We start from the raw sequence: 24,360 nt of genomic DNA, 5'->3' as shown, positions 1-24,360 counted from the left end.
TAATGCAAAGTTCTTATTCACGGTAAAAGCTAAGACAAGAGAGGCTATTTGGAAACTAAACTGGGTAGGCCAGAGCTGACATTTTTGCCTTCAGACCTTGCTCCCCAGTGACATTCAATGAGTCAGGAAGAATTTAGCAGGCTAGGTTTTATTCTTTGTTTTCCTCTCATCTTCTTTCCTTTTTCCTTATCATCTTCTACTAGAAATTTCTAAAAGAACTGCCCCTAAGAAAGAGAAAGAGACAACAGCTATCCACAGCACTCAGATCTTTGTGCTTGCCAGCACTCCACTAAGAGTTTATGAATTTCCCACATGGAAGGAAATATTTGGGGATAAACGAGACCAAAATAGGTGTCCATTTTGGTGTGTCCATGGTATCAATACCTCGAGTCGTAATGAATTATGGAAGAAGATAATCATGGGGTTAATGTAGTTCTGCCTGGAGTAGTACTTTGAAGATGATATTTAAATCTCATTCTAACTTGTTCTGTATGAACATTTACTAGCTTTTATTCTTACATTATGTTTCCTTACCTCCCCTAACCTCCTCCACCTCCAGGTTCTACTACATTCTAGTATATGCTGTACATATTTGGATTGGAGAATGCATAATAGGATAATTGTTAAAGGAAAATCATGGCTCTTATACAAATATACAATGAATGTTTTACAAAGATTTTATGTAACTTATTAGTCAGTGAGGGAACTAGAAAACTGCTGCAATCAGTTTAAATAAGGATTTGACTGAGTTTCATGCTCTTTACTGGGTGGGGACATTATTTTGCATTGTTGTGAATAGGAATTGCTTGTACAGTCATGAGCAGGAAACATTGGCATGACTACAGTTTTCTGCCAAGTCAACTCTTTTTTTCTCTGCAGAACTGTGAAATGGCTGATCAAAGATAAAGCCAAACTCCTTTAGGATCAGATGATTCCTGGAGGCTGCAGTCATTTCTGTTGCCCCTTTCAGAGTCTTTTTTTTTTTTTTTCCTACCAATCCTAGGATTTCAGAGCTAAAATAGATCTTCAGTCAGGAGTTGAGAGACTATGGCCCACAGGCCAAATTCAGAAATCTGGACAAAGCCATCAATGTGTATATTATCTGTGGCTGGCTTCACCCTACAAAAGGCAGGGCTGAGTAGGTAGGACAGATCTGCAGCCTAAAAGATTTACTGACTCTTCACAGAAAAGTTTGTTGATCCCTGCCCTGGGTGATCTAATTGTTTTCTTTTTTAAATGTAATTTAATTTTATTTGGCCATGTCACATGGCCTGAGGGATCTTGGTTCCCTGACCAGGGATCGAACCTGTGCCCCCTGCAGTAGGAGTGCAGTGTCTTAACCACTAGACCACCAGGAAAATTCCTAACTGTTTTCTAATTGGCGTAAATTCAGGGGCACACAATCCTGATTTTCTAGGGCCCTTTGACTTTACTTTCTGAGTCCCACTTTCTTCAGGTTATTGTATAGATCATTTTCATCTCCCCTCCTAAGTAAATCCACAGAACATAAGGGTTCCCACTGATTTTGGCTTCGCTGCTATTAGACATCTATTTAGAGGCTAAGGTTAGAACCTCCCTCCATCTCCTGCTATTTCTGCCACAAAGCTACTTTGCTTAGCTGGCAATGGCATCAGTAAGCCAAATGAGTAAGTCTAGAAAATTAAATGAAAACAATGTGTAATTACCAGTTAAGGATTAAAAAAAAAAAAAAAACTGAAATAAATGAGTACTACCATTGCCATAATGAATTTTAATCTTGTCATTTCCCCCTAGTTCAAGTATGCGGAATTCACAGTAAGCAAGCTTGTTACCCCCTGGCCTTTGGGGTTCCTGCTGCACTCATGGCCGTCTCTCTGAGTAAGTAGAAGTCAGTTAGATTAATACAGTCCTGTGGTCAGGTCAGGCCCTCACATAAATAATTGTTGTGACCAACTTTTAAAAGTGCATGTAACACATTGTAATAGTGAGTAGCCCGAAGAATTGCCATCCCGTGTTAAACCACACTCTGAGAATTCAAAGAAAATAGAGTTGGCATATGGTTTCAGAGAGAATAGGATGAAAAAAAAAGAGTCTACAGGAAAAGGGATCTCTTGAGTGGGACATTTAAGGATTTAAAACTATTTAGGCAGGTTAAGAAGAAGGTATCTTAAGATTAAGATAGAGTCTGCTGGACTAGGTGAACCCATGGCTGAAAGCTTTTGTTTTGTCATCGACAACTCGCCTAAAGACATGGCAACCTGCTCCAACAGTCATTTAAATACTTCTAAACAAACCTGTTTTCTGAAATGTATCATCTCCAAATGTTTCTACAAGACTGTCTTCCCTCTGGGAGAAGTATGTGTGTGTAGTCATTTGCATGTTAAGTTCTTGGCATTGGCCGCTTAGGAAGTGTGACGAGTATTCCGCAGAAGATAGTCCAATTTGAAAGATGGCTCGGTTCAGTTCAGTCGCTCAGTCATGTCTGACTCTTTGCAACCCCATGAACCGCAGCATACCAGGCCTCCCTGTCCATCACCAACTCCAGGAGTTTATTCAAACTCATGTCCATCGAGTCGGTGATGCCATCCAGCCATCTCATCCTCTGTCGTCCCCTTCTCCTCCTGCCCCCAATCCCTCCCAGCATCAGGGTCTTTTCCAATGAGTCAACTCTTCACATGAGGTGGCCAACATATTGGAGTTTCAGCTTCAGCATCAGTCCTTCCAATGAACACCCAGGACCAATCTCCTTTAGGATGGACTGGTTGGATCTCCTTGCTGTCCAAGGGACTCTCAAGAGTCTTCTCCAACACCACAGTTCAGAAATATCCATTCTTCTGCACTCAGCTTTCTTTATAGTCCAACTCTCACATCCATACATGACCACTGGAAAAACCATAGCCTTGACTAGACAGACCTTTGTTGGCAAAGTAATGTCTCTGCTTTTTAATATGCATAACTTTCCTTCCAAGGAGTAAGCGTCTTTTAATTTCATGGCTGCAGTCACCATCTGCAGTGATTTTGGAGCCCCAGAAAATAAAGTCAGCCACTGTTTCCACTGTCTCCCCATCTATTTCCCATGAGGTGATGGGACCAGATGCCATGATCTTAGTTTTCTGAATGTTGAGCTTTAAGCCAACTTTTTCACTCTCCTCTTTCACTTTCATCAAGAGGCTCTTTAGTTCTTCTTCACTTTCTGCCATAAGGGTGGTGTCATCTGCATATCTGAGGTTTATTGATATTTCTCCCGGCAATCTTGATTCCAGCTTGTGCTTTTTCCAGCCCAGCATTTCTCATGATGTACTCCGCATATAAGTTAAATAAGCAGGGTGACAATATACAGCCTTGATGTACTCCTTTTCCTATTTGGAACCAATCTGTTGTTCCAAGTCCAGTACTAACTGTTGCTTCCTAACCTGCATATAGGTCAGGAAAGATAGTAGATGTCTTCATTTCCTTGGGCTACCACAACAAAATACCACAGACTGAGAGGCTTAAATAACAAAAATTTATTATCTCACAGTTGTAGGGGCTGAATTGAATAAAATTAGCATGGAGTGAGAATATAAGCAAACCTCTCTTCCTTTAACAATAAAGAACACCCACAATCTGGCACATACTTCGAGATATGCTTGAGAGCTGGCACCTGTCAAAACTTCAAGCCTTCTTAAACTGACAAAAACAAATAGATCATCAAACAGTCCATCAGTGTTTTAAAATTACTGAGTTGTGGTGTTGGATAATCAGAAATCCTAGCATAGGGATTGTTTTTCAGACTCTCTTGCAGAAAGACTCCCCCACCCCAAGTTATTTTCACAATGCTATGCATTTGCTGAGAAGGTCCATGAAAGAATGACCTCACTGAAAAAGTGCTTTTAACCTTCATAAAGATGTAACTGCAGATGCATAGATGGACAGATCTATTTCTGTCCCATGACCACACAGTAAATTCTGCCACATGTGATTAAGTAAAAGTTTCAACAGATTAATTCCTATTTTTTGTCTGTAGATCTGAAAAAAAGAAGAAAAAACTTCTCTTCTCATTGCAACCCCAGAAAATTAAAGCTGTGTTCTCTGCCCTTGTGGAATAAGGCATTAATCTGCTTTGTCAAAGCACTTATCCCTTTAAAGAGGAATAGGACTCATGCTCAAATAGCTGTACTGAGCGTCTGCAAGCTGCCCCAAATTCTGGGAAGGAGATGGTATTAGGTTTCAATGTTTGCATATGAAAACACAGTGTAATATTTCTCAGAAGCCCCTGTGATTATTAGAGTTAAAAGCACTGTGGAACCTGGGAGAGAGGGAGGTAAACCCACCCTTTGAGTCATCCCAGTATTTCCAAAATAAGGTTGTAGCTCAAATAAAAACACATGTTCTGGGTCACAGATAGGTCTGTCAAACACCTTGCTGACATGTCTTCTTCTGCCCTCCCCAGTCGTGTTTGTCATTGGCAGTGGAATGTACAAGAAGTTCAAGCCCCAGGGGAACATCATGTCTAAAGTCGCCAAGTGCATTGGGGTAAGTGTTTCAGTGCTCCTCTCTCTCAATCACATTTCGTCACTGCCCCCCCCCTCCCCCGAACCTTCTGCCTCCTTTAAATTAAATCTCCATGAACCTTTGACTTTGCTCTAAACATTTTCTTGGTGGCCTTTACTCTTTTGATAAATTGAAGTTTCCTATAAAACTCAAAACAGGAGGGATGGAAAAACAGCTCTTGAACTTTTAAAATAAGATCAGCGGTGAAAGAAAAACAAATCAGAGGGACTCTTCGCTTCTTTAAAAATGACAAGTGACGTCTGATGTTGGTCAGGGAGCAGTTGGAACTAAGATGGAGAGGCCAGGTTTCATAGTGTATATCCAGAGTGGAAGCATGGACAGTGTCAGTGATCTTACTTTCAGGAACTAAGGACAAGAAAATAACTTTTAGAAATGAACACAGCTTCACATTAGAAGATTGTAATTCTACTGGGTGCTGCTCCGTAGAGAATCCAGAGAGTGAAGTAGTAGCAGTGTGATTTTGTTTACTGCGGCTCAAACACTCCCAGTTAGTGAGAGGTTAAAAATAAATGCATGTTAGGCCTTTAGCTTAGTCATGACACATGTCTTCTCTCCTGAGTCTTCCACTGAAGGGAGTTCAACTGAAACGTGTTTCACTGATAAAGGAGTTGGTTCTGTTTTGAAACTTGCTTGTTCTTCCTTTCTTTCAGTTTGCCATCAAAAACAGGATTAGGCATCGGAGTAAGAAATTTCCTAAGAGGGAGCACTGGCTGGACTGGGCTAGTGAGAAATATGATGTAAGTGATGATTGTTGCTACAACGGCCCCAGTGATTGCAATTCTTGTTATTAAGGCTAATGGATAAAATTATCAGTTGTATCTTCATCAAGTTTATTAGCATTTTAAAGAAGATGATGCGTGAAAGAGCTTATTTACACTGAAAAGAACTTGAGAAACAGTGGTATATAATTTATCTAGAAACAGTATCACCTTTCCATAGACGTTCATGTGGAATCATCTGCCTTGAGTTATGAGTCATTACAATCACATAACTTTAGATCAAATATGGAAGAGTTAAGTGATGGTGGTGGGATTTACATTTAGGGAATTTACCTTGAAACAAGTAACTTACCTCAAATGTTAAAGATGTTTTCATTCATATTTTCAATACATAAGGAATTTAGGGTTTTCTAAAGAAACCTGTGATAGAGTTCTTGGAACTCACCTCCCAGTTTGTCTCTAGATGTGATCATGTCTATGCTTCATTGCGGGAAAGCTGTGCTGATTGTGGCAGGTTGTGACTGATTGACACCCTGTCTCCCTCCAACTGCAGGAGCGGCTCATCTCTCAAATTAAGATGGTTACAAGGGTGATGTTCCTGTACATTCCTCTCCCCATGTTCTGGGCCTTGTTTGATCAGCAGGTAATATGAGACTATGTTTCTGTACATCTTCATTAACAGAACGTGCTTTGGGCATATTTAGCTCCTGAAAATGTTCTCTTCCAGTTCCTTTTTCATGTTTCATTTATATGGTAACTGTTAGATCACCTGGTTGTTGTTCACCCATTCAATCGTGTCTGTCTCTTGGTGATCCCATGAACTGTAGCACGCCAGGCTTCCCTGTCCTTCACCATCTCCCAGAGCTTGCTCAAACCCATGTCCATTGAGTCAGTGATGCCATCCAACCATCTCATCCTCTGTCGCCCCTTCTCCTCTTGCTCTCAATCTTTCCCAGCATCAGGGTCTTTTCCGATAGATTGCCTTGGGTTTCTTTTTTTTTTTTTAATTAACTCTAGATGGTTCTATCCACATTTGTATAGCAAAATAATGAAGAAAATTAGGTGGGGGTCGAGTAAAGGAGCCTTGGAAAATGTTGTTTAACTTTTTATTTTGTATTGGGGTGTAGCCAATTAACAATGTCGTGATAGTTCCAGGCGTACAGCCCAGGGACTCAGCCATACATATACGAATATCCATTCTCCCCTCCATCCAGGCTGCCACATAACATTGAGCAGAGTTCTCTGTGCTACACAGTAGGTCCTTGTTGGTTCTCCATCTTAAATCCAGCAGTGTGTACTTGTCCATAGGAGTCTTGCAGAAGATTTGATCCAAGTATCCAGGACTCCTGCCAGTCAGAGTGAGAACAAAGTTTTTCTACTGATGGTTATTTAGTCGCTGCTCAGTCATGTCCAGTTCTTTGCGACTCCATGGACTGCAGCATACCAGGCTTCCCTGTCCCACTGTCTCCCAGAGTTGCTCGAATTCATGTCCATTGAGTCAGTGATGCTATCCAACCATCTCATCCTGTGTCACCCCCTTCTCCTCTTGCCCTCAGTCTTTCCCAACATCAGGGTCTTTTTCAGTGAGTCATCTCTTTGCAACAGGTGGCCAAAGTATTGGAGCTTCAGTTTCAGCAACAGCCCTTCCAGTGAGTATTCAGGGTTGATTTCCTTTAGGATTGACTGGTTTGATACAGCAAGTAAAAGATGTATTGTCTTGTATGGGATCCACAGAATATTTAGACTGAGACTTGGTATCTTCCACACTGAAATGGGATACTTGGGCTAGAAGTACCATCCAGAAATGTGAAATGACTCTGCCAAAGTCATTCTTCCCAGAGCAGGAGCTAGAACACATCATTCACTTGTCACAGCTGGAAGATACATACCTAGGACTTTTTCAAAATAGGATTAGAAAATCCAATGCATGAAGCTCAGGAGCCAAAGTCATAAGATAGCCTTTCTTTTAGAAACTGAGGTTGAAGAAAAAAATTTGCACACATGCATGGTTTTATTGCACAGGAATGATTATTAAAAGGATATATCATCTCTTGGGGGAAAAAATGTAGACATTAATATTCTCATTTGAAAGTATGGAATTTAGATCAGCATCTTAACCGGTTTTGCATGTTGGGCAGGGACCAATTATTAGAATCAGGCTTGCACTAGGAATGCACTCAGCACCTTTCAGCTGTGTGACTTGATGTCATCCTGTGAGCCTTCTGAAAGTGTAATGACCCAGGACAAGGCAGTGAGGATCAAAAGAGAGAACGTGTATTAAGTAGTCAGTGACCGGCTTAGATTAAGAACTCCCAGTGGCAGACTTCCTGACTTTCTATGCTGTTCTCCCAGTGGAGGGACCGGATGTGATAGATTACACTGGAACATTCACATATCCAGTTCTCCGTGGGCTATATAACATACACTTGTACAGTCCTGCATCATCTGTCACTGCAAAACAGGTTGAATGTCAATAGGCTGCCCAGGTTTAAATCCATCACCCTCTTGATGGAGTTACAGTCTAGCTGTAGGACAGTCTAGCTGTCAGCAGTAGAACTTAACAGTTACAATATTCCTGAAACTGTGATTCTAGTACGTAGAGAATATCCTCAGGGTATGAAGCTGCTCTCACTTCGCAGGTGATGTCAGCTTCCCAACAAACCTCAGAAGTGCGTTTTTGTCTTTCTGAAGGATGTTGTTGTTGTTCAGTCACTAAGTTCATGTCCTACTCTTTGTGACCCCATAGTCTGCAGCATGCCAGGCTTCCCTGTCCTTCACTATCTACCAGAGTTTGCTCAAACTCATGTCCATTGAGTCAGTGATGCTATCTAACCATTTTATCCTCTGCTGCCCTCTTCTCCTGCCTTCAATCTTTTCCATCCTCAGGGTCTTTTCTAGTGAGTCGTCTCTTTGTATCAGGTGGCCAAACTATTGGAGCTAGCTTATCTCAAAGCAGTAGTTGGTGCATTCTTCATGAGGGCTTGGAGTACTATTTGTTGTTAACTGAACAGTGGAAATGCAAACAGTTTGTCCTCACCTATAGTCACAGCGGAGCCGGAGACCAGCCTGATGCTGACAAACAGTTTTGAACCCCGTAACAATTCAGACCTCATTCCTGATTAGGAAGACTCCACACTGACTTGTAAAACATTTAAAACCCATGTTCCCAAATGATGCAGTAAGCCTATTTGTTTTTTAAGGGCTCCAGATGGACACTGCAAGCAACGACCATGAGTGGGAAAATTGTAAGTTAGGGGCATGGAGATATGGACAGCCCCGGGTCACTATTCCCTTGCCCTCTTTCTGCTTCCCTCTCTTAACATTTGAAGCCCTCAAGCGATCCTCTATGAGAACTTATCAGTGAGATATCCCCCCTCTTTTTTAGGGAATCATTGAGATCCAGCCAGATCAGATGCAGGTAGGAGAAAATACTTCAGTTGCTTTCCGAGCTCAGAGCCACCACTGAGACAGTAACAGCCCCTCTCCACTTCACCTGCAGACGGTGAACGCCATCCTGATTGTCATCATGGTCCCCATCGTGGATGCTGTGGTATATCCTCTGATCGCAAAGTGTGGTTTAAATTTCACGTAGGTGACCCTCGGCTTAGGGTCGGGGTTGGGGCTGTGTTCCCTCACCTCCCAGGGCCCTGGGGGTAGGAATGTCTGGCTCTTCTCCCACAGTTCGACATGTCTGAGGGAGTTTTCCAAGAAATATTTTTGAAGCAGATGTCTATGTGCTGGTGTTTCTGAAAATTTGACCTTAAAATAATAGTGCTATTAATGGCTGTCTGCAAAAGCCTCTAATTAAGACTCCCTGGTATGCACAGATGATAGAAATTTCAACTATGATCCAGAGGAGTCTCTAGAAATTGAATGTCCAAATGCAAGTGAGAAAGTGTATTACGTTTATCCTCCTTCGTCTTGGTCATGAATAAGAGCCAAAGAGGCCCTTGGAGGGACTTCCCTGGCGGTCCAGTGGTTAAGACCCCGCACTTCCGCTGCAGGGGCCACAAGTTCGATTCCTGGTTGGGGAACTAGGTTCTCTCAAGCCCTGTGGCACAGACAAAAATAAACAAATGAAGATGTGGGCTTAATTTAAAAATAAAAGAGAGACCCTTGGGATCCACGTGTTTAGAGGGGAATTGGTTTTGTCTGGGGATGGGAGAGGAGGACTCCCTTCAGGCGTTTGCCCTCAGCTCACTTGCCCACGGCTTCCTGAGAGTCACCCTCTCGCTCATCCCCCCCAGCTCCTTGAAGAAGATGACAGTTGGCATGTTCCTGGCTTCCATGGCTTTTGTGGCGGCTGCCATTGTGCAGGTGGAGATTGACGTGAGTTGCCTCCTGGTTCTGCAGTGGCCTTTCCTGGTGGGTCGGGGACGGGGGGGGGGGGGGGGGGGGTGGGTGGCGCACATCCTCCAGGACCGAGACTATGCAGGGGGCCAGGGATTGGCTGGTGAAGCAAGTCCTGGAGCTGTGGATGGTGTGCGCTTTCAGTCGGCCTGCCCTGAGGGTTCTTCTCCCTGCAGAGGACGCAGCCAGGATACAGGGCCGAAAGGGCACACTCAGGAGAAAACTTAGATGGCACTTATTTACATGGGGGCTTCCATCTAGAATACAGTTTTTATGATGGAGGGAAGGTTGTGGAACTTGTTTTGCAATCTGAACTCCTAAGAGATCTGGTTAAAACTATGGCAAAAAACCTCTACAATATTGTAAAGTAATTAGCCTCCAACTAATAAAAACAAATGGAAAAAAAAAAAAAGAGGTTGGTCACTCACACAGTCCTTCAAAAAGCTCGTTAATGGGAAATTGTTAATGGGAAGACACCTTTTGTATTCTAACATTCCCGATATGGTTAGTTCTGCAGCAGCTCATCCGCATGTCAGTTGGGCTCAATATGGGACTGAGGTTGTTCATCTGAGGTCTTAGATAAAAGGTCTCTCTCTCTCTTTCTCCATCTCTGTCTTTCTGTCCCTCCCTCCCTTTCCCTTCTCTGTTTAAATTTTTAATTGTGGTAAAATATATATAACATAAAATTTACCATCTTAACCATTTCTGCGTGTACAGTTTGGTAGTGCTAAGAACATCCATATGGTTGTGACCTCAATCTCTAGAACTCTTTCCGTCTTGCAAAACTGAAACCCTGTACCCATTGAACAACAGCTCCCTGTTTCCCGTTTCTCCAGTCCCCCAGGCATGACCTTTCTTTTTTCTCTCCATGAATTTGACTGTTCTCTGTATCTCATGAAAGTGGAGTCGTACAGTACTTGTCTTCTTCTGCTTCACTGAGCACGATGACATCATGTTGTAGGACGTGTCAGAGTTTCCTCCCTTCAGGCAGAATAATAGTCTGATGTAACACTTGTTTTCCATTTGCTGGTTGATGGACACTGGGTCGTTCCACCTCGTGGCTGTTGTCAGCAATACTGCCATGAACTTGGGTGTGTTCACCTTCTCTTGGACAGGACTCACTTTATGGAAAAATGAATTATGGGGCTAAAATCGACATGGATTGCCTCAGTGACCCTGGGATTTGAGAGAAGACATGGTAGGGAAAAGGCAGGACCCCTGAGCAGGGTGTGAGGCAGGAGTCCATAAAGCGTTGTGAGGGGATCTTCAGAGGACCGCGTCCAGGGCTGAGGTCCCGGCCAACAGAGTTACGAGCAAGGAGGCTGGCATCAGGAGAGAGAAGATCCCAGGCCCTACCAGAGCAACCTCGTGTAAGGGATGGTTGCTCTGAGCCTTCACGTACTGGGCTGTGTAACCTGGCATCCTTTGACCAGGTTTGACTTGGAGGTAGCCAGGTGGGAGCTGGGGCAGCCTCTTGCTGACCATTACCATGTTCTGTATGAGCACTGCTTTCTCCGGGTGCCAGGAGACATGGAAATGGAGGCCTCCTGGGCTTCGTGGTGGATGCCTGGTGTGCCTCAGCCAAGATGGCTGCCTCAGCCAGGGGGATAGGATCGCAGCGCCAAGGTTAAGGTCATCATCAACATGCACCGAGGACCTCAAGGCCACGTCTCTTTTGTTTTGCTCAGAAAACTCTGCCCGTCTTCCCCAAAGGAAATGAAGTCCAAATCAAAGTCCTGAACATAGGAAATAATAACATGACCATGTCTTTTCCCGGAACGACAGTGACATGTGGCCCGATGTCTCAAGTAAGTGGAAGTGAGCTTGTTTTTCCCTCTTCTGACCCGAATTATAATAATAGGGTTTGGAGAGCCGATCTTCTGGGTTCTTGGAACAATCCCAAGACGAGCCGCAAAGTGAAACGTCTTCATCTTTCATCTAATTCTGGCTTCACTCTGGACCAGTGTCTATGAATCACCCAGGTAGCTTGTTAAAATGCAGATTTGTGACCAGTGGGTCTGAAGTGCTGTATTTTTACAAGCTCTCGGGTGACAGTGCTTTTGCTGGTGATGGAACCACACTTTAAAGAGCAAGGCTCTGGGTCAGTGGTTCTCCACCAGCGCCATTCTGGCCCCTCAGGGAACACTGGGCAATCTCTGGAGACATTTTTTTGCTGTCACAACTGGGATTTTGCTGTTGGCATCTCCTGTGTAGAAGCTAGGAGCTTCCCAGGTGGCACAATGGTAAACAGGAGGCACAAGAGGTGTGGGTTCAATCCCTGGGTCGAGAAGATCCCCTGGAGAAGGAAATGGCAACCCACTCCAGTATTTTTTGCCTGGAGAAGCCCATGGACAGAGGAGCCTGGTGGGCTAAGGTCCATGAGGTTGCGAAAGAGTTGGACATGACTGAGTGAGTGAACATGTGCATGTATGCATGCACGCACACACACACACACACACACACACACACACACAGCAACTAGAGATACTGACACACCAGTCCCTCAACAAAGAATTGTCTGGCCCCAAATACCAATAGCACTGAGGCTGGAACACCACGCTGTAGATGGATGGTCATGGATCTCGATTAGAGCTTCTCAACCCGAAGTCTGGAGAGCCTTGATAATTCTAACACCCGCATCCCAGCTCCAGAACTCATGACTGCTCAGCCACCTGCTGAGGTCCTGTTGCGGACCACTCCCTTAGATCTCACCAAACTGATGACTGTGCAGGAAGAAGGACTGTTTGACTCCTGATGCTTAGGGAAGGCCACTCTTGGTTTTCACCCAGGCTGTTGCTTTTCCTCAATGTGGCTCTTTGCCCAACGGTAGAAATAATTTCCATAGCGTTTATCATCTTAAAATGAAAGTAACATAGCTGAAAGTCATAGTTCCTGTGGTAATGCTAAACAACTTTGGACTAGCGTCCACAGGGGCAGGCTGCTGCGGGAGCTGAGACAAACCAGTGCCGGCTCCCCGCAAGGCATTTTTGATGTGTATGAACATGACCTGGGAATGTCAAATAGTATGCATGACAGTGTCACTTAGTGCAGAACAAGGCTCTGGTGTAAACTGTGACTCCTTTCCCCCCATTATAGACAAAAGAATTTATGACTTTCAACGTAGACAACCTAAGTGTAAACATTTCTTCTACTGGATCACCAGTCGCTCCAGTAACTCATAACTTTGAGTCAGGCCATCGCCATACCCTTCTTGTTTGGGCCCCAAATAACTACCAACTGGTAAGTAGCTGGACATTTCCAGCTGGTTCTAACTGTTTGTGTTGTTGGAGACATGGCCATTTAGTGGTGTGACTTTGTTTTACCCCCATGTAGTATTGTATTAGATAATCCTCAATTCTTGCTTTTTCAAGGACATAGTCATCTGACTTCCAATAAAGGTTTGACTGGTGAATGGGAAGGGTTGATAGGAATTTGACAAATTTTAAAAAGAACTTCTGGGCACAGTATGGTGTGTTTGAACACAAGTCGCACAGTACCTGTGTGCATTCTCAGAGACTTTTTGAGATAAAGTTTTCAATATACCTTTAATAGTATTCATTTTAAAAATTGGCAGTGGGTAATTGGGAAATTAGAGCCATCTCTGGAAAAAATAGTGACTGCATTAAGTAAAAGCAATAGAAATGCATTAAAATGATTTCATGACAAAATATGAACATCTAGATATTCCGTTCGGCATATAAAGAAGCTGTGAAGGTATAGTTGACCTAGTGAAGGAGTTGTGGGTATTCTGTAAGGTGAGTTTTGGTGAGCTTCTCAAAACTGCAATATAGAATTAAGACTTGTTGGTAATGTGTGTAATTAGGGGGCTGTTGAGAGGCTTGCCCTAAATGCTTAAGAGAGCAGTGTTCTGTGGAACCACTAAAAAGCAAGCACTAAAAATTGTACAGGCTTGTGGAACTCTGCTCAATATTATGTGGCAGCCTGGATGGGAATGGAGTCGGGTGAGAATGTACACATATTTGTGTGGCTGAGCCCCTTTGCTGTTCACCCGAAACTATCACAACACCGTTAATTGATTAAACCCCAAAACAAAATGGCTTTCCAGGTGGCGCAGTGGTAAAGAACCCGCCTGTTAGTGCAGGAGACATAAGAGACGTGGGTTCGATCCCTGGGTCAGGAGGATCCCCTGGAAAAGGAAATGGCAACCCACTCCAGTATTCTTGCCTGGAGAATCCCAAGGACAGAGGAACCTGGTGAGCTACACTCCGCAGGGTCATAAAGAGTTGGACACGACTGAAGTGACTTAGTATGCACGCACAATAGAAAATAAAAAAGTTTTTAAAAATTGTAAAGGCTCCTTTTAACTTCACGTAAACCAAGGCTGAGTGGTGGAGCCTAGCTAATTTAATCACAGTGCCCTTAGCTCCTAGAATAAATGTCCCCAGCATTCTCCTTCTCTAAAGCCTGTACTGTTCATCGGAACTTATTCTAAGGAGTTAGATTTGGTCATGTTTTCTTTCTCAGGTAAAAGATGGCCTTAACCAGAAGCCAGAAAAAGGGAGAAATGGAATCAGGTATGTGTACTTCTTTAACACTTGTTATATCAGCTTCTGGAAGTAATGTGTACCCATGGTAAAATCCAGCTATAACAAGGATATCAAATGAGAGTCTGGGCTTTCCCCCAAGAATGTGAGGCTGGTTCAGTATTTTTTAAATCATAAATAAAATCCATCATCTTAATATATTAAAGAGGAAAATCCACATCATCAAATCAATTGATGCAGAAAAAAGATTTGATAAAATTCAGCATCCATTCATTTAACAACCCTCAGCAAACTAGAAGCTGAAGGGAGGTTCCTTATTCTGAAAAAGTACTGGACTTCCCTGATGGTCTGGTGGTTAAGAGTCTGCCTATCAGTGCAGGGGGCATAGGTTCAGTCCCTGGTCAGGGAAGATTCTACACGCCACGGGGCAACTAAGCTTGATCCACAACTACTGAGCCCACATACTGTAACTACTGAAGCCCCAGTACGCTAGAGCCCCTGCGCCACAACAAGAGAAGCCACCACAGTGGGAAGCCCATGCACCGCAGAGGAGTAGCCCCACTCACCGCAACTAGAGAAAGCCCATGCGCAGCAGCAAAGACCCATCACAGCAAAACAAATAGAATTTTTTAAAATCCCAGCTAACATTGCACTTAATGGCAGAAGTCTAAATGCTCCCCCGCCCCCGCCCCAACATCAGGAACTAGGTCAGGCCGTCCACTCCACTCCTTTTTAAGATCCTTGCAGATGCTAGTGCCATGAGGCAAGAAAAATACGTAAAAGCATCTCGACTGGAAAGGAAGAAATAAAGCTCTCTCTACATGCAGAAGGCAAGAATGTCTACATCACAAGTCCCCGACAGCAAAAGCTCACAGACTCACTAAGTGAGTTTAGGAGGGTTACAGGACACAAGGCCAATGACAAGACAAACGTATTTGTATATACCAGCAATAAATGATTGGAAGCTATACCTTTTACCATCGCTTAAAAAAAGTGATGAAATACTATTTATAAATCTTATAAGACACATGTGGGATTTGAGAGCTGAAACTACAAAAAGCTGATGAAAAATCAATGAAGAGCTAAATAAATGGAGAGATACATCGGTTTCATTGATTAGAGATCTTAATACAGCAAAGATATCAGTCCCCCCCAAACGGATCTATAGGTTTAATGCAGTTCCTATCTCAATTGTAGCACTAGTTTTTTGGTTTATGATTTTTTTAGTTTTACTGAGATATAATTGACAAAATCGTAAATATTTAAAATATACAACGTGATGGTTTGATAGACGTATACGTTGTCAAATAGTTACCACAATCAAGTTAATTAACATATTTGTCCCCTGAAAGTTACCCTTTTTAAATTATGAGCATGCTTAAAGATTTAGTCTCTTAGCAAATTTTAAGTATATTATATAATATTAATTAGTTATAGTTACCATGCTGTACTTTGGATCCTTAGAACTTATTCATCTTAAAACTGGTTGGAACTTCTCTGGCGATCCAGTGGTTAGGATTCCCTGCTCGCAATGCAGGGGACCTGGGTTCCACTCCTGGTCAGGGAACTAGATCCCACATGCCACAACTCAAGAGTTTGCATGCTGCAACTAAAAGGATCCCACATGCTGCAACTAAGACCTGATGCAATCAAATGAATAAATATTTTCTCAAAAAACTGAAAGTTTCACGCCCTTCGACCAATATCTCCCTTCCCCATTCTCCCCTTCCTTGGCAATTACCACTCATTTTTTTTCACCGAGGTATTCACCCCAAAGAAATGGAAACATATGTCCACTCAAAAACTTGTAGATAAATGATCAAAGGACAGCAGACAAAAATGCCCATCAGCTGATGAACAAAATGTGGTCTGTCCATACAATGGAATATTATTCAGCCACGCAAAGGGATGGAGTACAGCTCTCTGCTGCAGTGTGAATGGACCTTAAAGACATTATGCTAAGCTGGAGAAGCCAGGCAACCAGACCTCCTGCCGTGCGTTTCCATTTACACAAAACGGCAGCATATCCACAGAGATAGAAAGCAGGGTAGTGGTTGCCAGGGCCTGGGGGCGGGAGGGGGCGTGGAGAGGCACTGCTCATGGGGGTCGAGTGCCCTTTTGGACTGATGAGAACCGGGACTGTTGTGCTAGTTGCACAACCCTGTGGCTATCGTGAAATCACTGAATTTAGCCTTTATTTAAAGGGGTGAGTTTTGCTATATGTGAATTCTATCTCATAAAGCCTATTTATTTTTAATTGAAGAGGAACAAATATCTCTGTCCCCCAGTTATTCTTTAAGGAACCAGTCCCATTTGTGTCATTTTCTCAGCTGGTACCCACCCTCCATACCTCCTCACACAATCACTTTGTAGCTTAGATCCTGGTGCTCCTAAGAGGCCAAAGCCAAGGGTCCCTTAATGAGACCCTAGGATTTGCCTAGTCAAAACTCTGAGAGCTCAATAGGTCTTGAACCTCTGCTTTCCTCACCTTTCAAAGAGCTCAGAATGTGTTTGCTGCTTATGCTTTACTATTTTCTGTGTGTATGTGAAAACGCATCTGATATTTGTGATGTTGCTTTTTTTTTTCCCGGATGATTTCCATTCTTACTGTTATCTCATACCAACCCTAAGACGTATGTCAGGCAGGCAATAGTACTCAAGTGTTAGGGTTATGTTTTAAGTCTTATGTCTTATAATATTACAAAGCCATGCCCCAGGCCCAAGGGTCTACCCCTAATTTCATGCTATTTCCACTGTCTGTGTTTCAAATGGTTCATCTTCGCCTTCTATGAAAGTGGCATTTACAGTTTGGAGCAGAATTCATTCTGTTAGGCTTCTGTCAACCTTCATCAGGTTCAGTTTTCTACTTGAATCACCTGTCAAATGACACCAAATCAAATGCCTAAGGACTTTTGGACTTGAATTTTACTCATAAAAATGTCCCCTCAGTCCCTGGAATTTGACCGATATTACATATTGCCACAAACATAGATGAAACTTGGCCACTGTTGACAAAAAATTAATAGTCCATCTAAAAAAGAAATAGGGAATTTTACTTGAGCCAATCTAAGAAGTATAACCCAGGAAGCACTCTTCCAGAAAACTCTGAGACCTGTTCCACTTGTTAGAAGTCAAAGGTACTTCATGTATACAAAGGTACTTCAAAATATACATTTTTGAGACAAAAGATTATACATCAAAATGATACACTGACATTTTTGCATCAGGCTCACCCAAAACACACAGGCCACATCTGAATGTACAAAGCGAGCCACAGGTAACCATGACCCCTTACTGAATAAGGAAACAATCTTATCTTCCAAGGACTCACATTGCTGGCATCAGAGGAAAGAAAACAAAAAAGCATTGATCTCTGTGGTGGAGCAAGTATTCTCACCTTTGAGGAGGTCTGGTTAATGTATAATGAAGACACATGCCATTAGGGAGGGCTCAGTATGGGTAAGGAACATGTTATGCTTCATTTTCTTGTCCTGCCTTGAAACGTGAATTTTATTCCATCACCCTATATTTTATGGATGTGAAAGTTACATTGTTCTTTATGGTACTTAAGTATATACCATTATCACTTCTCATTCTCTAAACTGGATGATTTGTATACCTTCACTCGCCTCTCTGTCAGAAAAGACCCACCGGTCTTATTTGGGGCGGCCCACTTCTCCTTCCTGGGGCAGTATAAGAATGTCAGAGTCTTCTCTAGCCTGGAACATTTGAGGAAGGGGTCTCTAACCATTTGACCCCCTGGTCACCACCTATATGGTCCTTTGGAGGAAATAACTCAACGGGTCCCCTGGAAGCTTGGGCACAGGGGACACTGCAGAGACTAGAAACCTTGGGACCCAGCACCCAGTGCTACTGGGTGTTCCATCCCCAGCTGTATTCCTATGGGATGCTGGTCACGTTTACTCTGTGATCTGCAGGCATAGGCCTCTACCGTCTAAAGGGAATTCCTTAAAACTCTCTCTGCTTCCTGGGCTGGCCCAAGTCATCCTCCCCATTCCTCGGAGTCCCTCCTTGCCTGAGGGTGCTCTTTAAAGGTAAAGGAAATAATTGGGCTTTTCTGACCCCCAAAAGAAGCCCCAGTTGGAGACTGACTTTTAGGTACTCAGTAACTTCTACTTTTGGTCGTTCACTGCTTTGGCTGTCAAGCTTCTGGAGTAAGAAGCCCAAAGACAGGGCTGCCTTCTGGAAAGGAAAGAGATCAACACCTGTTTCAACCTGTACTTAATGTCCCCAAATATCACTGAAATAGTTCCTGGTTACAAAGTAGTTAGAAGAGTTCCCAGCATTTTACTGTGTTAAATAGATTCTCTTAGGTGTGTTCTCATGAGCAGGTGAGCAAAAACAAACCTAGACTTGGTTACTTTCTGTCTTTATACTCTAGAAGTCTTCTGCAAACATCTTAAATTCCTTCCGAAAGGAAACAGAGCCAGCTTCAGGTGTGACATACTGTGACCTAGAGCAAACAGTCTTCTCACAAGACAGATGGTTTTCTGTTGCAGATTCGTAAATGCTTTTGGCGAGAGCTTCAACGTCACAATGGATGGGGAAGTTTACAACAATGTCTCCAGTCACAATGCCAGTGAATATCTTTTTTTCTCTTCTGGCATGTAAGTACCTACAATGGCCACTTTGCTCTACAGTTCAAGGGTTTCCAGCCTTTTTCTTTAAATAGTACATTGAAGGTTTCAATACCAAGAATGTTAACCTGTATTAACCTTTCTTTTGTAGAAAGAGCTTCACAATAAACTCACCAGAGATTTCACAACAGTGTGCAAATGAGTTCAAAACATCCTACCTTGAATTTGGTAGTGCATTTACCTACATAATCACCAGGAAGGTTAGTGACTTATTGCACTGAATCAGGTGTGCCATTCAAACTTTATTGATGAGAGTCCTTGCAAACAGAACATAGGAGTGATTTAATGGAGTAATATAAGGGTCTATATTTTAAACAAGTTTAGGATTAATTCAGTTCACCACTGATTATTTAGTTTATCGTTGCCTTAAGTTCACTGTTAGAATAAAATTACACAAACTGACTTACTCTAAAAGTTCACATTGACCAGTATCTGATGCTTCCTCATAGACTCTTAACATAGACTTTGGAGACTTTTAGTTCAAAGAGCTGGGAATGTTTTCAACAAACCTGACTTCCAACCTACTCTCTCATTGAAGAGGAAGAAGCTAGTGAACAGACTTTCAAGTCCCACCAAGGCCATCCCAGTCCAAGGATAAAATGCAGTGTTGCATATTTACATTTACAAGGTGTACTTTCTGGATAGATTGTATGAGGTAAACCTGAAGGTCCAAGTTCAGCTGGCCGGTCTGCGTGATTTGTATTCTGGAAGCAGTCTCAATTTTCACGTCTCCTTCTTGTTTCTGCCTTCCTGGTTCAGAGTGACGGCTGCCCCGAACCAAGGGCTTTCGAAGACATCTCCCCCAACACAGTCAACATGGCTCTGCAGATCCCCCAGTACTTCCTCCTCACCTGTGGCGAGGTGGTTTTCTCCGTCACCGGATTGGAGTTCTCCTATTCTCAGGTTTCTTGTCTATTGTCGTGTACACCCCTCTCCTACAACACTGCCTTCCAAAAATGCTACTGGGACTTAATAATAAGCTGGAGTAGCCAGGTACTTACAGTGTAAAAGAAAAGTCTGGAAATGTGGGTAGATTATGGTAGATTCTACTGAGCATGGTTTTAGAGATTGCTGCTGCTGCTAAGTCGCTTCAGTCATGTCCGACTCTATGCGACCCCATAGACGGCAGCCCACCAGGCTCCCCCATCCCTGGGATTCTCCAGGCAAGAACACTGGAGTGGGTTGCCATTTCCTTCTCCAATGCATGAAAGTGAAAAGTGAGAGTGAAGTCACTTAGTCGTGTCTAACTCTTGGTGACCCCATGGACTGCAGCCCACCAGGCTCCTCTGTCCGTGGGATTTTCCAGGCAAGAGTACTGGAGTGGGGTGCCATTGCCTTCTGCGGGTTTTAGACATTACCCAGTCTTATTTATTGAATAAGAATATTACTGTTTAAGGAATTCCCTGGCAATCCAGTGGTTAGGACTCTGTGCTTTCTCAGCCAAGGGCACATGTTCAATCCCTGGTTAGGAAACTGAGACCCCACAAGCCTCATGGTGAGGTTTCCCCCCCCCCCAAAAAAAAGGAATATTACTGTTTAGCATTATGAGTGTCCACCTATAGGTGTCTGAATTCCCAGTTATATGATAGAATTTGGGGTCCTAAGTAGGAAAAACTCTATTAATGACCATTACCAGGGTCAAGATGCCAATGGCTTCCATGTTTTCAACCCCAATCATAACAGCATCCACATACAGGTCTGTGTCCTCATTGTCTTCAAGGGTCACTTGAGGTCTCTTTGTAACTCCCAGTAAAACCACTGATGAAGGTCTCACTCTTAAAAAGTAGGATTGCTTTTGTGCATGTTAGGCTAATGAGGCACATTTTGCTGATGCCTGAATTAGACCTTAGGTTCTGAACTGGTTTATCACAGTACGGCCAGAGCCGTCATAACCCCCGCATGCCCAGTATCTTCACATTTTGCAGTAAAAACTGTAAATGTGAGCTGGATGCTCCTTTTCTGCAATGACCTCACAGTCTAGTTAAGGAGATGACTGCAACACAGGTGACAAGAGTTTGTTTGGTGAGAAGTTTTGGTGACTTGGCAGGAAAACTCCCCAAAGAGCAAGATGAAAACATGGGGCGCAGCCTCCACTCGGGGTGAAGGAGGTGTCAAGCTGGGTGGCTTTGTGTGAGAATTCTTCTATGGAGATAGAATCGGTGTCTGTAGATCCATCCGTTTCCTTAGGATGATAACTCTGCAAGCATGCAGAGAGTAAAGAACAAACGACTTCCATGTGCTCACAGAGCAGGAGCATTTGGGATGTCTCATCATCCGAGTGATAGTCCTTTTCACATTAAACCAACCCAGCTCTTAATGTGCCTTTTGGGGGGTCAACAGCCTCATTAAGGGCATCGTTGAGTTAGGCGTGATCTCCTGCTCTGAGCTTGGCGTCTGAGTTGGGACTCACTCTGTGTCATTTCCTTCAGGCTCCTTCCAACATGAAGTCGGTACTTCAAGCAGGATGGCTGTTGACCGTGGCTGTCGGCAACATCATCGTGCTTATTGTGGCGGGAGCAGGCCAGTTCAGTGAACAGGTACGGATGCAAACAGAGGTCGCGTGTACCTCTGTCTTGTCTGTTGATGACCCTCACTAGCCATCTGTATATACACGTGGTCATCTCCGCTAATGACCAAATAATACCCTCAGATCCAGACAGACAGAGCAGTTCCCAAACGCCCTCACGGCCAAGCGTGTGCTCATTCTCCTTATTTCTCCTTGATGTTACGTGGCCGGAATATAACCAGATGTAACCACGTGCGGTTTACCGGCTGCGCTGTGAGGTCTGTGCTCAGTCGTGTCCGACTCTGCAACCCCACGGACAGTAGCCAACCAGGCACTTCTGTCCATGGAGATTCTCCAGGCAAGGACACTGGAGTGGGTTGCCATGCCCTCCTCCAGGGGATCTTCCTGACCCAGGGGTCAAACCCAGGGTCTCCCGCATTGCAGGCAGATTCTTTACTGTCTGAGCCACCAGGAAGCCTGAGGACAACATACCAACACCCTAATATCATTTACTATGAGAGGAAATGTCTTTTCTTAGCTTCATTGAATGCAGCTTAATGGCCCCAAACCAGGCATGTTATCCAGAAAGTTTCATAACACCTAAAGTTAAAACCATTCCAAAAGTTGTCACAATTTTTCCCATTAAAATGAGGGCTTCTCTGGCTCTAGAACTCTATCCCCCAGCACTCAGCATCTCTGCCTCGTAAGAGAGCTGCCCCTTAGCCCGTCAGATTCATTATCAACCCCACCAGGACCCATCAGGGTCTATCCTGCCTGCTCATGACCTCACGGCATTGCCAAAGGGTAATTTAAAACATTTCAGCATGTTCTTTTTCCCTCAAGACTACTGCCTGGTGTTCTCTTGGTCCAGAGATGCCAATCTTTTTGCCTTAAGATGTGGGTTTTTAGAGATTTTTTTCTCATTTTCTTATGGGTGTCTGCACTCCAGAGTTGTTAAAAGAATGTTATCGTTACACTTGGGCATTCGGGAAAAGCTGGCCATTCTGTATCTGCAGCCATAGCCTACCGATTTTCCCTAACAACAGCATTTCCAACACCTTCGATCTGAATATCTAAAGAAAAACTACCCGCAATGTATACATGCATTCCCATAACCTGTACTGTTTTTGTGTTTTTCCTGCTCCAATTCAAACTCTTCAAAGTGGGCCGAGTACATTCTGTTTGCGGCACTGCTTCTGGTCGTCTGCGTGATATTTGCCATCATGGCTCGATTCTATACGTACATCAACCCAGCAGAGATTGAAGCTCAGTTTGATAAGGATGACAAGAAAGATTACTTGGAAAAGAGTAACCCATACACCAAGCTGGACTCCGTCTCACAGACACAAATGTGAATGTCCGGAGGCAAGCGAAGCCGGGGCTGGGCCCGGGGTGTGCCCAGGGGTCTGTCCCCTGGGGGCCAGACACTCTGCTGGGTGGCCTCTGATGGGGAAGACTTCAGAACTGTGGACCAAACCAAGACAGCTGCTTTCTAAGCAGCCAGCAATGAACCTGAAACTCCAAAAGAAGTCCTTTTGTTTATTTGTTTGTTTTTAGAGAAGTCTTATTTAAAGCGCACACACACCCACACACACTTTTATAGCAGAGTCCATACTCTGCCTTAACTCCTTTTCCTAACACACAAATAAAGTTATTTTGGACTAACTTGAATTTTTGAAATGGTGGCAAAGTTCCATACTGTTTGCATTCCTACACTCTGTGGAAACAATGTTAAATGAGGCAAAAAGTGAATGGTTAGGCTTTTGAATGGTGCGTATTCATAAGAAGGACCGGCTGGTTTAACTGATAACTCGACCTTCTGTTGTTTTTCCATTCCCTACCTCTTTGTAAATTATGTATAACTCGAAAAACCACTCAGGTAAAGGCCAGCCATGATTTTTGGAGTTTCAACGGTATGAAATAAACTCTCATTCTCAAGAGTAAGTGTCTGTGTATTGGGGGGCAGGGTGAGAAGTCCTTAGGTGCTTCCTGACTATACAAGCGGTGCCCGCTCATTGGAATTTCATCAAAAGGGGACAAAAGCATGAACAAAGCAGGGCCCACATACAGGAAATTCCAGAAACAGGAAATGTCAGGGTTTGCTTCTTTTGGTCCTGCTTTTCTCAGGGGTATCTCTAGCCTACGCTTCTCTTTTATTATTAGAAGCTTCCTATGTGCATATTTCTTACCATCTCAAAGGGTTTATCTCAACACTTGTGAGCATTTTTCTGCTTGAATAAAAATTGTTCCAAAATACTGAAAATACTCCCTGCCCAGTCCGTCCTATAGATATTTATCATACAACCATTCCCAGGTGTCAGACCCAGAATGAGTCTACCTCGGCACTCCCACAAAAAAAAAAAAAAAACAAGCAACAATTTATTTCAGATGCACGCCCAGCTGTGAATGTGGGCACTGGTTCCTGGGTTTGGAGCTTGGATCTCTGAGATGCCTCTGCACAAGCTGATCATCGCACAGTGGAGAGGGAACGACGCAGAGACAAAGTCCAGATCGAGAAACGTGAACGCAATGAGCAAAGCTTGCTGAGGGATCTCTTCAGTCCTTCAGAGCAAGTCCCCTTTCTCACCTGAGGAGGCTCTTCCTTCCATGGATATGGCATCTTTCTCTCCGCTCACTGCGATCCACCAGCTTCTGTCTCCTGGAATGCAGTGGGTCTCTTTCCCATCAAAGGCAAAAGAAAAATCAGATCCTGAGACACTTAGTCCTGACCTACCCTCACTCACGTGCCCCTCCTGGCAAAGTCCCCTTGTATTTGGGATCCAGGCCACCTCCTCCAACAATTGTCCTGTCCCCCAGTTTTGTTACAATGAATTAAGTTGCACTGGGCTTCCCACGTGGCTCAGCCGGTAAAGAATCTGCCTGCAATGCGGGAGACCTGGGTTCGATCCCTGGGTTGGGAAGATCCCCTGGAGAAGGGAAAGGCTATCCACTCCAGTATTCTGGCCTGGAGAATTCTGTGCAGAAGTCCATGGTGTCACAGAGTCAGACGCATTGGAGCAACTTTCTCTTCACTTTGAGTTGCATGGACCCTGCTTGAGCCCTCGCCCAAGCTGGGTTCAAGTAGACAA

General features: G+C 43.7%; 1 protein-coding gene and 1 non-coding gene across 3 annotated transcripts in view; one reads left to right on the top strand and one right to left on the bottom strand.

The window, feature by feature from the left end:
• Positions 1 to 23,211, top strand: part of SLC15A1 (solute carrier family 15 member 1) — a 47,585-nt gene extending 24,374 nt beyond the window's left edge. For both annotated transcript variants that reach the window (XM_061133616.1, XM_061133615.1), the window contains 16 exons: positions 1,774 to 1,857; positions 4,412 to 4,494; positions 5,184 to 5,270; positions 5,806 to 5,895; positions 8,453 to 8,497; positions 8,638 to 8,670; positions 8,752 to 8,840; positions 9,500 to 9,581; positions 11,291 to 11,410; positions 12,699 to 12,842; positions 14,088 to 14,137; positions 18,628 to 18,735; positions 18,857 to 18,965; positions 19,525 to 19,668; positions 21,195 to 21,302; positions 22,435 to 23,211. In XM_061133616.1, the coding sequence (XP_060989599.1) occupies positions 1,774 to 1,857; positions 4,412 to 4,494; positions 5,184 to 5,270; positions 5,806 to 5,895; positions 8,453 to 8,497; positions 8,638 to 8,670; positions 8,752 to 8,840; positions 9,500 to 9,581; positions 11,291 to 11,410; positions 12,699 to 12,842; positions 14,088 to 14,137; positions 18,628 to 18,735; positions 18,857 to 18,965; positions 19,525 to 19,668; positions 21,195 to 21,302; positions 22,435 to 22,626 (1,568 nt within the window). In that variant the 3' untranslated portion in view covers positions 22,627 to 23,211. The remainder of the gene's footprint in view (positions 1 to 1,773; positions 1,858 to 4,411; positions 4,495 to 5,183; positions 5,271 to 5,805; positions 5,896 to 8,452; positions 8,498 to 8,637; positions 8,671 to 8,751; positions 8,841 to 9,499; positions 9,582 to 11,290; positions 11,411 to 12,698; positions 12,843 to 14,087; positions 14,138 to 18,627; positions 18,736 to 18,856; positions 18,966 to 19,524; positions 19,669 to 21,194; positions 21,303 to 22,434) is intronic.
• TRNAR-CCU (transfer RNA arginine (anticodon CCU)) lies at positions 1,286 to 1,358 on the bottom strand. The gene has a single exon. It is a non-coding gene; the product is annotated as a tRNA-Arg (tRNA).
• Positions 23,212 to 24,360: the final 1,149 nt, after the last annotated feature.

This window comes from Dama dama, chromosome 30, assembly GCF_033118175.1.
Source record: "Dama dama isolate Ldn47 chromosome 30, ASM3311817v1, whole genome shotgun sequence".
Taxonomy (NCBI): Eukaryota; Metazoa; Chordata; class Mammalia; order Artiodactyla; family Cervidae; genus Dama; species Dama dama.
Note: the sequence above shows the minus strand (reverse complement) of the source record. Positions and strands in the feature narration are given on the sequence as shown.